Source organism: Corvus moneduloides, chromosome Z, assembly GCF_009650955.1.
Source record: "Corvus moneduloides isolate bCorMon1 chromosome Z, bCorMon1.pri, whole genome shotgun sequence".
NCBI lineage: Eukaryota > Metazoa > Chordata > Aves > Passeriformes > Corvidae > Corvus > Corvus moneduloides.
Window position 1 is genome coordinate 60,099,918 of NC_045511.1, and position 17,143 is coordinate 60,117,060.

The 17,143-nt window shown below is 39.4% G+C and overlaps 1 protein-coding gene across 6 annotated transcripts in view; it reads left to right on the plus strand.

Moving 5' to 3' along the window:
- Nucleotides 1-17,143, plus strand: part of FREM1 (FRAS1 related extracellular matrix 1) — a 64,229-nt gene that overhangs the window by 14,338 nt on the left and 32,748 nt on the right. For 4 of the 6 annotated variants that reach the window (XR_004237526.1, XM_032096246.1, XM_032096247.1 and 1 more), the window contains exons 7-20: nt 1,041-1,149; nt 2,992-3,123; nt 4,683-5,027; nt 5,685-5,827; nt 6,399-6,595; nt 7,753-7,843; nt 8,856-9,023; nt 9,568-9,776; nt 10,563-10,656; nt 11,028-11,280; nt 12,941-13,138; nt 14,362-14,547; nt 15,549-15,745; nt 16,540-16,768. Coding sequence is in view for 5 of the 6 variants with exons in the window: in XM_032096246.1 (XP_031952137.1) it covers nt 1,041-1,149; nt 2,992-3,123; nt 4,683-5,027; nt 5,685-5,827; nt 6,399-6,595; nt 7,753-7,843; nt 8,856-9,023; nt 9,568-9,776; nt 10,563-10,656; nt 11,028-11,280; nt 12,941-13,138; nt 14,362-14,547; nt 15,549-15,745; nt 16,540-16,768 (2,551 nt within the window). In the remaining variant the exon portion in view is untranslated. Of the gene's footprint in view, nt 1-1,040; nt 1,150-2,991; nt 3,124-4,682; nt 5,028-5,684; nt 5,828-6,398; nt 6,596-7,752; nt 7,844-8,855; nt 9,024-9,567; nt 9,777-10,562; nt 10,657-11,027; nt 11,281-12,940; nt 13,171-14,361; nt 14,548-15,548; nt 15,746-16,539; nt 16,769-17,143 lie in introns of those variants that run through there. The other 2 variants (XM_032096248.1, XM_032096249.1) reach the window with 2 other exon arrangements.

The following is a 17,143-nucleotide window of genomic DNA, read 5'->3' on the forward strand; positions in this document are numbered from 1 at the left end:
TCAGTGGTGCCTTTTCCATACAGCTTTTGTCCCTGCATGATGTTACTGATCCCTGTGACCTGTGCAGAGGTGACATATTTAAACTCATGAAAAATGGACCAGTTAAAGGTCAGGATTGCTATTTGGCCTTACACCCTACCTGCTGTGATAATGGTGGTTTAGAGATAACAAAAAGGGACTCCCAACAGTTCCTGCTGGGAATAATAAATGCATGTCACTAACACAGAAAGCGTAATGCAAATGACGAATGAGATCAAGCTTCTGTCTGCAGGTTATTGAGTGAGTTACGAAATAACTGTCTGATAAGATAGTTAAGGAATTTTCCAATCAAAGCAAAATGGTTGGTACTAAAGTAATAAAACCAAAGAAAAAAAAGCCAAAGCAAGGTAAGCTGAGGAAAGGGTTGCCTGGAAAGCAGAGCAACAGTAACAGTAATTGGCATCTGACCCTGACAAGGCTTGTCTCATTTTTTTCTTGGCTGTCACAGGAGCCTCCTTTCCCTGTTTCCATAGTGTGAGGACCACACATCCAAAACATCTGCTCCTTGAGTGCCTCATCACTGTTCTGCTTTCAGCATTGTTTGAGTCCGTGTTCAAGAATTTGACAGTTCTGGAGTTTGACAACTCAAGAGCTCGATTTTTAAAAAATTTTGTTTTTTCTATACTAGTGCATATATTTTCTATCATATCTGGTTTTGGTCCTACACCTCTTAAAAGAGCAGGAAATGTCTCCTCCCTTTGTATTATTACTAGTTAAAAAAAGCTCTATATTAATTGCTGAGTTAACTGCACTCCAAACAAAAATGAAAATTCCACACACTACAAACTAAGTTTCACATAATTCACTGCAAAGAGTGAAGAAGGCAGATATTCAGTTTTGTGCAGAACTTCCATGGCTCTTTTTAGAAGCTAAATCAAGTTTTGTTTATTAACATATTATCAGAAGCCTGTAAGAGCTCTCAGAAGAGAACGCACTATATGTTTTTTGAATTACATTTGGTTTCCAGTTTTCAATAAGTAGTTTATCTGTTTTCTTAACAGGTGGAGTTTGAGGTTCATGACTTCTACTTTGAAAGGAGTTTGCCAATCACTGTGCATCTTTCTATCAGAACAACAGATACAAATGCCCCTCGAGTTTCATGGAATACAGGTGAGATCTCTTATACTCAGTTTATTTTGCCTCAGAGTTAATAACATTTTGACAGACATATTTGAAAAAGCTCTAAAATTCAGATTTACACCTGGAGTCTAAGCATCATTAAACTGAAGGAGAATTAATCTATTTTTTCCCTATCTCCATTTTGGAGAGAACATATTACAAAAACTTTAAAAGGGTCTAATGACTTAACAGGAATGAAAAATAAAGAATAAATGGAGTTACAGGAAAAATGGGATTTATTTATACAGCATTTCCTTGTAGACTGAACTCTACATAAAAAAATATAAATATTAAGGGCAAATATATGATGGAATAAGAATAGTGGGGTAGCATGTGCGAAAGACCAAGTCTTGCTGGTATTGTTAAAGTTGTAAGTGCAAAAATGAACAACTAGGAACAGAGGGCATGATATACCACCAGACATTTAAAGCCTGGAAACCTTACAAGGTTAAGGCTAATTCAAACAGATTCATAATGCCTGCACTGGAAAGGGAACAGAGTCTCTCATCTAGAGTGCATTGATATTTAAAGGTTTAAGATCAAATATGCCTAGAAGTTAACATTAGGGAAAGTGCAGTTTCCCTACAGTAGAAAAGGAAAGGAGCTGAGAAGAAGGTACCTAACATCTTCCAGAGAAACCCCACTTGAAATGGCTGTCTGAGTAAAATGAAGGAACACAGTCTTCTGCCATGAAGATCAACATACATTTTTAAATGCAGACTCAATAAAGAAGCTAAATGCCCAGTTTCAGACATTGTGAGATTTCAAGTTCAATGCTACTGTTGGTGCAAACTCCAGAAATGTGCCTCATTAGATTACCAGATAACTGGAAACCAGATGTCAAGGCAATTTTCCTGCCTGACCTTTCAGATGCCTGTCTCTGTGAGCCACACTTGCACCACCCAAGATTTTACTGCTGGGACTGAAGCCCCTTCACAGCAGGTGGCTCCAGTGACATGATGGATGTCCTGCTTGTCTTCCTATGCTCACCACATGCACACTATCAGACAAATTTCTGTTACTGCTCAATCTGGATTTCCCATATCGGAATCCTAGATCTCTGTTTCCTTTATGTGATTTAACTGTGGTGCAGCAACACAAAAACTGCTCAAACTTGGTGTCGCCAGGGAGGGACCCTGAACAAAGGAATCCCTGAATTTTATACCCCCATAGTCTGTGTGTACTTGCTCCAACGGTGATATTTGTTCTTGTTGCACATCAGGTCCTGCAGTCTCTGTATGACCAGCCACACCCCATGCCCTTTTTTTTTAGACAAAGGGTCCATGCCCATTCATGGTTTTTTACCTAGCGCTCCAGAGATTTCCCCCCACCCAGGGCACAATGTGCAGCTTGCACATGAAGCAACCTAAACTAGGTGCATTCTACATCAGAATTGGTTATTTCTCTGAAAAAGATTCCTTAAAGACAGTGAACTAATTCAAGTATGTCAGAAGCTGTTATCAGCCTTTTAGGTGGCCTCAGAATCATAACAATATAGAAGTATTAAGGTTGACAAAGACCTCCAAAATTTTCAAGTCCAACCTTCATCTGAATACCACCATGCCTACTAAATATATAATGAAGTGCAATGTCTACTTGTTTTTTGAACACTTCCAGGGATAGTGACCACCACTGCTCTGTGGAGCTTGTTCCAAAGCTAAATCACCCTTTCAGTGAAGAAATTTTTCTTAATATCCAATCTAAACTTCTACTACAATGCCTTTCACACGTAGATATGTAGTTAGAATTAAATATTCTGGGTGTTTTTCCTGGTTGGAAACACCTTTAGAAGCATTACATGCTGACAGTGATGTAACTTTCTGCTCTTTGCAGGCCTCAACCTCCTAGAGGGGCAGTCCCGACCCATCACATGGCAACACTTCCAAATAGTAGACAATGATGATATCCAAAATGTTCGCTTGGTCACAGTTGATGGCTTACAGCATGGGCGGCTGTCAGTGAGAGGTAGGTCATTTCAGCTCCAGAGACTGGAAAAATCTCCTCTGTGATTAAACAGCAGCTCTGCTCCCTCTGCTGACCACCTTCTGCTACAACCGTGCTAAGCATGGGTATTGAAACAGGAATGTTCAAAAATTCAGTATTTAAACCTTTACTTAACGTACATTTACATTCCAAAGCTGAAATTAAAAAAAATCAGCTATGTTTTCATTGAGCAGCATGAGGAGAAACACAGTCAATAAATTTTCAGTTCTTACATTTTTGCTTGCAGATGTTAAGGAACACCAAGTGATTTTGATTTGTTGGCAAATAATAGACAACATTTGGATATGGTTGTTACTAGCAGCTTTAAGGTTTATTTCAAAAAGTGGAAATTAAATTAGACTTCTAACTCATTAGCCTTCTGCATTATCAATACTACCAGTTTTGCTCTTCAGCGCATGAGTTGCCACAGTGCTTGGGAAAAAAGTTGTGTAATGGAAGTCACTCTGAGCTTGGCAGGGTGGGAACATGTTGCCACTATCAATGCTGAGTTTTTTGACAGTTGAATGTGTTCATGTAAAATGCATAACCTAAAGACATAAAACAACTATTTAAAGAAAAGGGAAATGCAGTGTTTTGAATATAGCAAACATAGAAACTATTCAGAAGTAAATTTAAATTCAGGAAACCCCTGCCAAGTAGTCCAGTGTCTGAAAGATCCTCCTCCTGCAAAGCTGCAGACAGGAACTGTGTGGTGTCAGCAGTGCTAGGTGGACTCAGCCCCAGAGACAGTGTTAGGGGACTGTGCAGCCAGCCAGGGCCCATCTCCCACTGGTACTCCTGCCCTTGCATACTGAGTTTGAGCGTTTCTCAGACTACCATGCAGCAGCCAGAGGTGGATATTTCACCTCCACTGACTGCACCTTACTGTCTTTTTATCTGTATGCATAGGTACATGCCAAAGAAAATATCACCACAATTTTTGGCAATTGCCTTTTTTGTGTAAAACCTTAGAGGAATGCCTGGCTTTTTTTCTTGGTGGCCCTGGGGATATCATACATTTTAGGGCCAGCTTGCTGTTCTTGAATCCTGTACCTTGCCTGAATATTTGTCTGTTTGCATAACAGTTCTAGTGAAGCAGAAGTATAAAATTGTCTTATTACAGACAATAACCTCAACACACCAAAATTGCCACATCATTATATTTTACTTGCAGTGAAATCCTGAGCTTTAATGATAAGGCCTATTTTCTTTGATGCTTAAAATGCGTGTAAAATGGTCTGATAAGAAAGTAGAGGTTGAAATTAAAGTGGAAACTACTGCAGTTAAAAATCCTTAATGTCTCCAGTTACCTTTAATGACATTTGGAGGATTTTCTCTGCTATCACAGCTGCAAATTCTGCATTCTTATTAACGATTCAGCTCCAACAAACTTGTTTTTGGTAGGTGAAGTTACATTTGATTTTTCTAGTTAGAAATACAATGCTCATTTCTCTCCCTCAATAATCTTTGTATTAGAGCAAAGATTCCTTTCTGGGCTGAACCATACATTTTTGATGTGTTTTCTTCCACTGTTTTGACAGGAGGGAAAGGATTCATGTTCACAGTCTCTGACATTCACGCTGGAGTTGTTCACTACCATCATGATGACAGTGATTCTACTAAGGATTTTGTGGTATTTAGAATTTTTGATGGCCCCCACAGCATTCGCCATAAGTTCCCAATAAATATCCTCCCTAAAGATGACAGCCCTCCATTTCTGATCAGCAATGTGGTCATTGAAGCTCACGAGGGACAGACAATCCTGATTCAGGGCTCCATGCTTCATGCTTCTGACATGGATTCCAGTGACGATTACATACTATTCAATATTACCAAGCCATCACAGGCTGGAGAAATCATGAAGAAACCAGGACCAAACTTGATAGGTAATGGAACACATCCATAAAAGGACACTTTTCTTTGTCCCCTCTTTTTAAAAATACATTTAATGTTAGAGTCAGAAATAATGGCAAATTTGGACTTCTTTCATTATAGTGTAAAACCCCATCACTAATTAATGTTGGTCTCTGCACTAGGATAACTGTACCTGTGTACACAATTTCTCCTGTAATTCTTCCATTCTGAGTCTATTTTCCTCCAGTACTTTTCTCTGGAAAAAATATTGGGCTAGTCAGGAGTTAGTTTAGATGCAAGGATCTGTGACAAATTCAGAGCTAATACACGATGCTAATTATGCTAAGTGATGAGAAAGCTCTCCTTCCACGTAACAACCCAGAAATTCCTGTGCTAGGCTGCAGAGACTGCTAGTCCTGCAAATTCTCTTCTGACTTCTGAACAGGGCTTTCAGCCTGTTTTCTGTGTTGCTTCTTTTTTTGAATGATTTTTAAGTGACACAGAAAAGAAGTTGGTGATCTTCAGAGAATGTGGAAGACAGTGAGACAACATTTCAAAGGATTTGCTCCAGTTAGGGTGAAAAAGAAGATATTATACTTCCCCAGCTACTCGCATAACTAATGCATAACTTTGGTGTAGTATTAAAATCATGGAGTGTTCAAAGGAAGATGTATTCTTCAATTCAACAGGGTATTCTGTCAACAGTTTTCTTCAGAGGGATCTATTTAATGGAATAATTTATTATCATCATTTGGGAGGAGAAATATTTGAAGATTCCCTTGAGTTTGTGCTATGTGATAGCCATGACCCTCCAAACCTCTCAGAGCCACAGGTATGAAACAGAAACATCTTTGCAGTCTCCTGAATTTTTTCTTCAAATGGTTGATATCTTACCTGTTCTGGCTGGCTTTCAAATAAAACTGGCATAGATTTTTTCTGATGGCAGTCACCACCACAAACAGTGTTCTTCAGGGCTATTTCTTGTTCTTGTTTTCAATGAGGTAACTCGCTGGCTGAATAGAGACAAGTTCATCAAAAAGACCTTTTCTTATATTATAAAATGAAATGTTGAAAACAAATTGTATTTGGAGACAGTACAAACAAATTAAAAAAACCCTCCTGAAGTCAACTGAGAACAGATTATTTTTTTCACACAAAAATCCAACATACTGAATTTAATTTTGCATTTAATTTAAAAGGAAATCTCTGAGATTCAAAGGCTTTGCATTTAACTGTTATATACCTCCATTACTCTTGTGTTGATGGTATAGCATGACAGACACATCCTGTATCTCATATTCCAGTGATCCACTTACTTCTGTGTGCATGTTGGTGAACAGCTACTCGGGACACTCTCTTACTGAGAGGAATGGCTGACTATTCTACTGTCTCCCCAATCTCAGGTGATGGTGGTTCACATTATCCCTGTGGATGATCAGCTACCCAGAGAAGCTCCAGGAGTGACCCGTCACCTGGTTGTTAAGGAGACTGAGATTTCTCACCTAACAAAGAAACATCTCCACTTCATAAATGTGGAAGAGCAAGACAGAGAGCTCACATACACCGTAACCACTGCCCCATTTTTCTCTTGCACCCATGGGTAGGTGCAACCTGACATACCTTTCAGGTGGGACAGGGGAACAACCCAGGTAACAGGAGCAGCCTCAGTGGCACTAACATGCATGTGCCTCAAGTTCTTCATCTGTTTGTTGACAGTGCAGGTGACAACAACTGGGTGCAGCTCTCCTGTTGATTAAGGGTGAGCTAGAGCCTGAAGCAACAGAGTAGTACACAGAGTAATAAAAAATAGGTAATGCATAGTTTAACAAGGAATAAGAAGTGGGAAGTCATGTGAAATATTTTATTTCCTTTTGTTGGATTTTACACTGACTTGTGGGATCCTGTCCAGCCTCAAGTACAAGTCACAGCACCTCTCCTAACTGTTGGAATGAGGCTGACCTGTGCCTTCCCCAGACTGAGAAGAGAAGGTGCTGCAGCTTTTTCAAGAATATGTATCAGGCACTCCTGATTGTGGACTAGGAAGCTGTAGAGCAGAAAACAGGCAGAACAGGCTGTGGGAGCAAGGGAGGTATGGAATGAATGGGTATAATAGCAGTTTACATCACTGGTGCTGTAATCTCTTTAGACCATCAGCAACAATTTGCTAAATGAAAAGTTTTGAATCCAGACATTGTATGGTTTAAGCTGAAGATCAATCAACACTCTCAATTTTGACCTCAAGCAACGTAGGATCAGTATGCAGCTGGGGGAGAAAGCTGTTTCCCTAATCAGTCAAATAGCCACATGGTTACCCAGTTTGCCTGTTACTGCTGTTGGAAAGCTGGGTGGCTGGAAACTGGTTAATTTCAGAGTTTATACGATGCATGAAACTAGAAATAATTAATTTTTCTACTTAAAGATAAACACAGGTGTGCAAGTAACAAGAATGTGATGGACTAGATTTGCAGGTGGTGTAAATGGTATCTGGGGTGTGTGGAGACACACTTGCAGCAATTCCAGAGCTTGCTTATAAGTTATGAGATGATTTTTCATGATCATCCTGAAAAATATTTCATTTGGACAGTTTTCTGTGGTAATGCTTAAGTGGGTGACAAGGATGGAAGAAAGGAAAATGTTTTTCCTTTCAATGCAGTTGAAAGTGTGAAGCTAACTTGAAATGCAAGATCGAGCTATGTGGCTATTTTTCTTGTTCTTTGGTATTGCTAGCCAAGATGTGACATGCATATTTTTGTGCAGCTACTCGGATGCTGGGAAGCTGTTTATGGTGGACACCATCCCCAAACTGGTCAAGGATCCTGCTGCTCTTGCACTGCAGTCATTTACTCAGGTTTGTTATGTTCCCTGATACCACAATGAGTTCTAAACAATTTTCAAAAGTTACAAGTGCACAGTTGTGTCTGACAGGAAAACAGGAGGTGAAAACCGAGGAGCAGTACTATCACAAGCTCTGCTTAAGAAACTCAAAACTCTGCTATTCCAATACCAGGTTTTATAACAAATTTCTATCATGCTTCAGTTTTGGAATATATAAACACATCTATCCTAAAACCAGCAGGGGCTACAGCTGCTTGGGTAGGATGAATTTGGCTTCACATGATGTAAGAGGAAGGAAAAAGTACACAAAATGTGGAAATGAGACCTTGAACAGTTTCCTAGTTCTTCTCAGTGTCTCCACCAGTGGATGTACTAGAGGATGGAATAGGATGGAACAGATTTTTTGTAGTTCCGTTTTCATGCTTTTGTAGTTTGACAAATAAGTATTACTAAAGCGTCTTGTTTTATATCCTGCTGTATGGTTAAAGTTGCATGATGATCATTGCAGTACCATAATGACAGCTCTGAACCTACATATTCTAAAATGTGTGCCTAATATACGTATCTGGATGCAAGATTTTTGATATTTCTTTCACTGGCCTGTCCTCACCATGGAACACAGGACATGCAGTTACTATTCACATTGATGAAATTCAGCTGCTGTGGGAGATGTTAGCTTTCATGCATTGTTTATTTTAAAGTCACAGTTTGAAAAGGTCCTTGGACCAGCATTTTTAAAGGGATCCATCAAGAAGGTCAGGCCATCAACTCCGTTATCACTTATAAACCATATCTATATTTTTTGCTACAGGTTTGAGTATTTGAACCTGTACTCACCTAATTTGTATCTAAAGATGCATTTAATCAAGGTGTGTCTAGTAGCTAAAGAGCACATGCAAAATTTCTGAAATTTATTTTGATGGCTGGATTACACCTAAACAGGGGATGATAAAAGTCCCCAATGTCATGGATTATGGATACCCCCATTATCTCCTCTTACATGCACCCCTCTTCTCTTTTTGCAGCATGCCGTGAACTATATGAAAATTGCTTACATGCCACCCCTGCAGGACATCGGACCTGAACCTCAGCAAGTCCAGTTTATTTTTTCTGTCAGCAATCAGCATGGAGGCACTTTGTATGGGATCTGCTTCAATATTACAATTCTTCCTGTGGACAACCAAGCCCCAGAGGTACGGTGGTGGTGAAAGTGAGAAAAAAGGACTTGGAAATTGCTTTGAGTAGAAACAGAAATGCAGAAAAATATTTTGATTTTACTGAGATAAAAAATGAATTTTCCATGGGATCAGGGTTTCAGCACCTTGCACACGGCTTGCACTGGGATTGAAGTAGAAGGTGAAGTCTGGTGAGTGCGCAATGTGATTTTTTTGTGCTAAATAAGCCGAGGACTAACTTTGGCATCTATGTATCTGTTCAAAAACATGTACGTCGCATCTTGGTTAGCAAAACTGCATCCCTACATTTTGTGTTGCTTACTGCCTATAAGGCAGGTCAGAAGCTTCCATGAATGGGATGAGAACTAGGATGCACATATTATAGCCCATTGTTGGTAATTTCCTTAGGTTTTTCTAACACAGCAGAAAAGATTATATCCTTTGGCATTTTGTTTTTTAAGGTGTCACACATCCTTATAGCAGAGCAAATGGGAATAACCCTGTCTGCTGTGTGTTTGGAGGTGCAGCAGCAAAGAGAGCTCAGCATTTCTCCTTCCTGCAGGTCTTTACAACCCATTTGAGAGTGGAAGAGGGTGGCATGACCTCTGTTACAGAGGGACACATTCTCATCTCTGACGCAGACACAAAACGAGAGCATCTCTTCCTGCTCCTGCTGAGGCAGCCGCAGCATGGGGTGGTGGAGCTGGATGGCATTCCCATGAATGGAGGTGACAGGCTTTCCTATGAGGACCTGCGTACCCTGGCAGCCAGGTTAGAAGAGTGGTGGCTGTCTTTTGTGGTGGCCGAGGCTCTCAGCTGAATGAGCTAAATCTTGAAGTGGTGCAGGGCGCAGAGGCTAGCAATGTTCACCATAGCTCTGGCAGAGCTGCTCCAGGATTGCTGGCTGAGCCTTGGGAGTGCAATGTCACCATGAAATGAGCTGTGTGGCCAGGAAATAGGAGATAGCAGCCATGCCTCCTGTAGGTAGGTTTCTCTATAAAGCACTGCCCCATGCTGGTGAGGAGACAAGTTCTGGATGCAGCTGTGCAGTTCCTGTGAAGAAGGCACTGGTGGCCAGCTTTTTTCTTTAAAGGAAGTCGTGTGTTTATTAAGCTTGGTTAGTTTTTTGTTAACACTGATTAAATGTAGAGATGAAAATTTTGCTTGTTTATTTGTGGCAAGAACAAGACACGACACACACGCAGAGTTAGAGCTCCTTGGCTCTATTTCCATCTGTTAGAAAGTGGGCACTTACCACAGCGACGACATACATGTTTGGTAAACACCTCACAACCAGCCACAACAGAGACGACAAAGCCTCAGGGAAACCTTTTTCCTGACTGATGAATGGTTTACCTTGGGGGTTTTCTTCTCATAGGAGACCCCAAAAGCCCTTTAAAGAAACTCTGATCCAGAATCAGCAGTGTTAGGTGGACACCCTTACACAGGCAGTGGCTTTTTGTACTGGGAGGGATACACATTGTAGGGCATGACCAGAAAGCATGGATTCTTTTTATCTGTGAAAAATTTGTGTAGCTCTATCATCTTTTTTCACAGATATCGTCATGATGGCTCTGAGACTCTCACTGATGATGTTTTCTTTGCAGCCACAGATGGCATCCATTTTGTAGAGTTCACTCTGCAGGTCAAGGTCAGTGTGTTGCATGTTTCTGAGAATAATTGTCTGTGTAGAAGCAAAGGTTCAAAGCTTGCATTACCTTGGAAACTGGAAGATAATAGATGTATTAGGCTTCCATTTCAACCCCTTCCATTTCAGGTCCATGTAGCAAATTTGAGAGGAATTTTGACTTTCACTTTGTACTTAAACGATGATTATCTCCTTTGGTTTACTTATGTCTTTTTATTTTTAATTCAGCTGGTTTCTTTTTCCTCATAGAGAAAGTTCAATGCACTCTGACACTGGCACCATTCTATTAGTTTGAGCTGCAATGCAATGTATTGAAACAACTGGCTTCCACTGAAATGAACAATAAGAAAATCTTAAATTATTTTTCTGATCAGGTGTTGCCTGTGAATGATGAGCTACCTGTTATGCAAACAGGCCTTGTTCCTGTGCTCCACTGTCTAGAGGGTGAAGAAGTGGTTCTCTCCTCCGAGTACATTTATGCCACAGATGCGGACAGCGATGACATGGAACTGATGTTCGTGTTGGCCCGCCAGCCCTACCACGGGGTAGTGAGGAAAGCTGGAGCTGCTGTGGATCGTTTCTCACAAGCTGATGTCATTGCTGGTTTAGTCACATACAAGCACACTAGTAAGTGAGCTAAGGACAGAATTTGACTGGAAGGTGGTCAGACAAGTATTAGTAAAAAAATCTCAACCTGAATCCACGCCTTTGCAGAAGTCCAGTAGGAATTTCTGACAAAGCACATGTTATGACTAGGGAAATAAATAAACTGGCTTTAAAATAGAGAACTGATGATAGACAACTACCAAATGTTTTAATAAGTTCTCCAAATCCCTGCCTGAACTGAAAATTGTATTCAAACAAGTACATGAAAGTATCAGAATCCTGGAGGGACTCTTTCACTGTTGCTGAAAAAATAACTTGGGCCTTTTTGACAAAATTATTATTAAGTTAGGCACAAACTAGAGTATTTTTATGTGTTCCATGAAAGCAAAAAACCCTTTGGTACTTCTTGCTTGCCTTTCCAGTCTAGGGGGATATCTACTTTTGGACAGTTCACAGTCTTTCCGTACCACAAGATAAAGGAAGTTCTGATTTTCTTCATGAGAAACACGATGTTAAAAAGATGTTATTTTGTGGTTTTATTATTTTATTTTTTATTGTTAGTACCTTTTTTTTTTTTTTAATTACTGGGAGAAATCAAGGGCTGCTTAACCCTCTTTCTAACCTAATTTTATCCTTTCATTGGGATTAAAGGGGTTCTCTTTCTACATCTCTGAATGATGGCTTTAGTCTTTTTCTTTCCCCAAAGGTTCTGGTTTTCTATTTAATTATTCTGTAATTTTGTGTTAGCATGGAGAATAGATGTGATATTTTCAAACTTGGCACTGTCTAAAATGAACAGCTGGTATTTGAAAAAGAAGTACTTAATTGTGGCTACCTACAACAAACTTTTCTTCTGCATCCTAAAGATATCACAAACTGTATTTCAATGACAATATTTTGCAGTGGCAATGAAGTTTTACCTTCAAGGGTGTAGTGTTTCTGTTTTTCATTCCCGAATTTCTACACATCTTGCAGCAGTGCAAGCCGCAGGCTGCCAGAAGTGCTGACAGCTGGAATACTCTGAGTCACAGATATTTCTTGCAAGGGGTGGCCATTCCCACCCCTATATCAGCCCCCATTTTAAATGTGATTGCACACAAGCATAATATACTTTACAGTAATAAAGTACAGCCCTTGTTATAGTCCATTTTGTAAGGATAAGAGGCATATAGGAATACATGCGTTACTTACTGTATAAAAAATTGTCTTTTGGAAGACCATGGATATCACCATTTATCATAGAGGAACATACATATAAAATAAAGATTTTCCTACATTCCTTAAGAAGGAGTGCAGAAAAACCACTTTTTCTACGCAATATACATTTTTTACATAGCTTAGTGCACAAAGAACAGGATCATGAGGACTCTTAGCCATTTTATTACAATATAATGTAATATCATAACATTGCAATTATAACATTATCACTATTATAACAATACTAACACTCTTTTCTACACAGTCTTATTATAGCACAGAAGTGAGATGGTTAAAATTAATTATACAACAAACCACATCTCTAACCAATCAGCACCCCCAGCAGACCGAATTAAGAATTCCAGTAACTTTGCTGCTGCTTCTTTTTCTTCAGACTTGATACTGAAGGCTGTCCTTGCAGGATAAAAATTAGTCTTCGGGAAGTTTTGGTAAAACACTTCTGAACTGCAATATTTTTTTCCAGGTGGGGAGATTGGCCTGACTCCTTCCATTGAGATCTTAACCTTAATTGTCTCTGATGGTGAGGCTGGCCTAGATGTGAAAGACTGCTGCTATGACGGACCTCCTCCTCCTCCAGTTTCACGTCATGATCCATTTCCCCTCTATGACCTTAACATCACTGTACTTCCAGTGGACAACCAGCCTCCATCAATTGCAACTGGTGAAAGCTTCCGTTCTCTACAGCAGTGTAATGTGGGTTACACAGTACTGTAGCGGCTAAAGACCCAGAGTGGTTTTTTGGTTGCTTGATTTTTATCATTAGAAATATTTAGTTGAGATCAGCACAGAAAAGTTTTGGATCAGAATTTCCATCAATTTTATTTTCTTTTTCTAGTACAGTGCAAACACCCAATCCAGCTCCCAGTGCAAGTTTGAGCTTGTTGCTCTTCAGCTGCATGTTTAAAGCATGTGGTTATAGATGAGAGTGCTCAGATCTGCTCCTCACCATCTCTACATGCCCATTGCTGCATATGTAAGCTATGTCTAGGTAAAAGTGATCAGTATCTTGTCCCTGAACTGAACTTACGGCCCAACAGATGTCAGGTTTATACAGCTCAAAAGCATAAAGATAAATATAGATATTTATTTACCTTTGTGTGTAGAGCATAAAACAGAAATTTGGGCCTTACATGAAGGGAGAGAATCATTGCTACCTATATTACCTATATTTAATTCTTTTAGGAAATAAAGACAAAGGCTATACATTAATAGATGTGAAGCCACATTTTCTCAAGTACTCTTCAGGATCTAAAAAACTCAGTTAAAATGGAAATAGAGTTGATAATGTACATCTAGTCCAAGTACAGCCCATTGTGTGAAATTTCCATTGATTTCCTGGGCTTTCAATGTGGTCTGTGGTATACATATTAAAAGTATGTTTTCCACATGCTTGTGTCTTTCAATGTCATTTGTTTTTAAGTATCAGGTACATGTTCTGTATCTCAGGGAATATTTAAGCATATGTATAAGTAGTTTTGTAATTTGCAGGCACTCACCCAAGTAATGTTCTGGAAATGAAACATTGTCCCAGCAGGGAAATTAAACAGTGATGCATGAAAAATTGTTCATTATGAGCAGTTCTTAACAGCCCTTATGTAATTAATGCTCTGACAAACAGAGGTAACAACTGGTTTTGAGCAGTATATAAACCTTACCGAATAAATTACCAATAAAATAATTTCATTATTCCCTTCTTCTCTACTTCTCTGATGGCAAAAGCAGAGATGTTGGTGAAAGCAGAGAAGAACACATGAAAACACGACCTCTCAGTAATTCAGTATTTATTGTATTTTCCCCTTTAGTTATTATTTCCATTCTTATTAACAAAAACAACAGTAAAATGAGCTTATGACCACTAACATTTAATGTATTTTTCGTGCACAGGTGCAAGCTTTGTGGTGGAGGAGGGCTCCTCAGCAGCCCTTACTACCAACCATTTGTTTGCCACTGATGCTGACACCCCTGCAGATGACTTAGAGTTTGTGTTGGTTTCTCCTCCCCAGTTTGGTTACATTGAAAATATACTGCCTTCTCCTGGTTTTGAGAAGAGCAACATTGGAATAAGCATAGGTAAGTCTTAACAACTTCTTAAGATAATCAAGCAGATGAAGTACAGGGGGCTTGTGGAGGGCTCTTCAGTGGGCTCCGGTGGTGCAGATGCAGGTGCGGGCATTAATATGGACTTATTGAGGAGCGCAGGTGCTGGCAAATGAAGAGCAGTGGGGCTTTGAGGGAGGAGTTCAAAGGGAGACAGAAGCCCTGCAAATGAGAAGAATTGGAACTTGAAGTAAACAAGGAAATCCTTGTTTTATGCATTCCAGCTGTGGTCTATTAGAAGTCATGATATGAGACATTAATCTGCCTTCCTCTTCAGTCCCCCATGAAAGACTCCAGCATCCCTTCACCTACACATCTGTCAATTAAATGCAGTAGCCTGGGTTCCACATTAGTTTCCAAGGCAAAGTTACAAAGGTGATAGAGCTGGTGTTTGACTTAGACAGTGATTTCCCTTGCCCACTTTCAAACTACGTAAGGCAGTTTCACCATCAGAACAGACTGTGACATGCTCTGCAATGCTATCAGCTTTAGCAGCCTCTCCAGCTGGAAACCTGAAATCACTGAGTCTTTAAGTTCTCATTTTTCAGTCAAATAACAGCATAATTAGAAAAATATAATCATAGAATCATTTAGCTTGGGAAAAAATATTAAGTCCAGCCATTAACCTAGCACTACCAAGGAATCTTGGACCTCAGATATTTTCCTACCTGCTATTTGAGTTAGTTTTATGTAGGCTCAGTTTTGCAGACTGAACTGAAAAGTGTGAAGCTTCAGAATCCCACCAGAAGCAGAATAATGCATTCATTTTCAGGAAAGGGCTTGTGTCCTGCAGTAACATCTGCTGTTACAACAATCTGCAGTGTAACTCTTACAGTCAAAAAATGTCAGAGAACTTAAAAAATTCAAGTTATTTATTCTTTGAAAAAAGACATAGTTTCAATTTTTTTTAATGGTGCATAAGACTAGAAGGCATGAAAATATTGTGCTAACTAATTTCTCTTTAAAATCTGTAGGTTCATTTCAGCTGAAGCACCTGAAAGCCATGAATATAAACTATGTTCAAGCCAGGCACCTGAGAATGGAGCCAACAGCAGACAAGTTTGTACTTTATGTCACTGATGGGCTGCATCGCTCAGCAGAGACTCCATTTTTTGTGCTAATCAGCCCAACCAATGATGAAGTTCCAGAATTCATAGCCAGGAATATTACTGTAAGGAAATAAGCAAAATGCCTGTTATAAAACTACTTTAACCAGAAACCACTCTCTAATATAGTAAGAACATTGTCCTGATAGCTGTTCCTCTGCATATTTCCCGTACTTTTTGTAGTTCAGCCTACTTCAGGAAAAAGCCCAGTGAAATCCCATGTAAAACTGCAAGACAGAGCTTCAGTGGGATAGAAGTAGTGCATAGCTCTTGGAAATTTGCAGTTAAGTGAAAAGAAAGGCTCAAATCTTTAAACTAATAAGTCATCTAGAAAGCAGACGGATCTTTAGGCTACTTCTGCATTCTCCAGAACTCTCACAATTTTTAATGGAGTATTTTTTATATTTCTGGCATAGCTTCTCTCCTCTCTTCAGAGTGTTTTTAATATAAATAACACCGTGAACACAGAGAGAGTGTAAACTTACTCTTAATGTAAAGTAAAAAGTGCATGTATAAATTTATATGCATTTGTATTTTCAGATATCTATGTATTTGAAGGCTTTCTCCTTTGTGCATTTCTGAGCACTGGATTTGGCATTGTCTTACTTAATGTATTTTCTATTAATTTGGGCAAATATGAACTCCTTATCACAACTCCTCTCTTCATCACTGCAACCATTTACTTTCTCTATGTCTCTTAAACTGGTTGAAATCAGCTGGTTAAAAAGCTGCTGGGAAAAGGGTGGAGGAACCAAGAGATACACTTGCGCAACAGAAACACCTTACTCATGAAACCATGCTAGAATTCTATTATTTCTTCTTAGGTAAAAGAATTGGATGTTTTTTCTTTCACATTCAGATTCAAGAAGGGGAGATGAAGGAGCTGGATCTGTCTGTTATCAATGCAGTTGATCTGGACGTGCCTCCAGACCCTCTGGTATTTGGGGTTGTGCAGGGGCCCTTGAATGGGTTCCTTATTAACGGTGCTCAAGGCAGTGATATTCTACATTATAAAGACTTAATTACCCGTGATCACCACAGCCATGGGTTGCTTGTTCATAACTTTTCCATGGAGCTACTGAAGAACGGTAGGTGCAGCATTCTTCTGACACTGGTCTTTCATTCCTTTAATGAGGCAAGTGGCACACTAAAGACATCTTCATCATTTATTTATTCACTTGCTTTATGTTTATTTTCAAGAAAATGTTTAGGAATGGAAGTTGTCCTATTTAATGCTGTTCTTGCCTACTGATTTTAGGAACTGTCAATAAAATCATCCTGAGAGACCTCTGTATCAAAAAGGGTAGTAATATGAGTAGGAAAATCATCAGCCCTGAAAAAAAAAAACGGAGTAATGTAACATAATGTAATATCATCAAACAGATTTGTAAATGTTTTACAGCACCTAGAATAGGGAGACAAGACGACTGATTTAAAAGCACACTAACTGATCATGGGGTTAA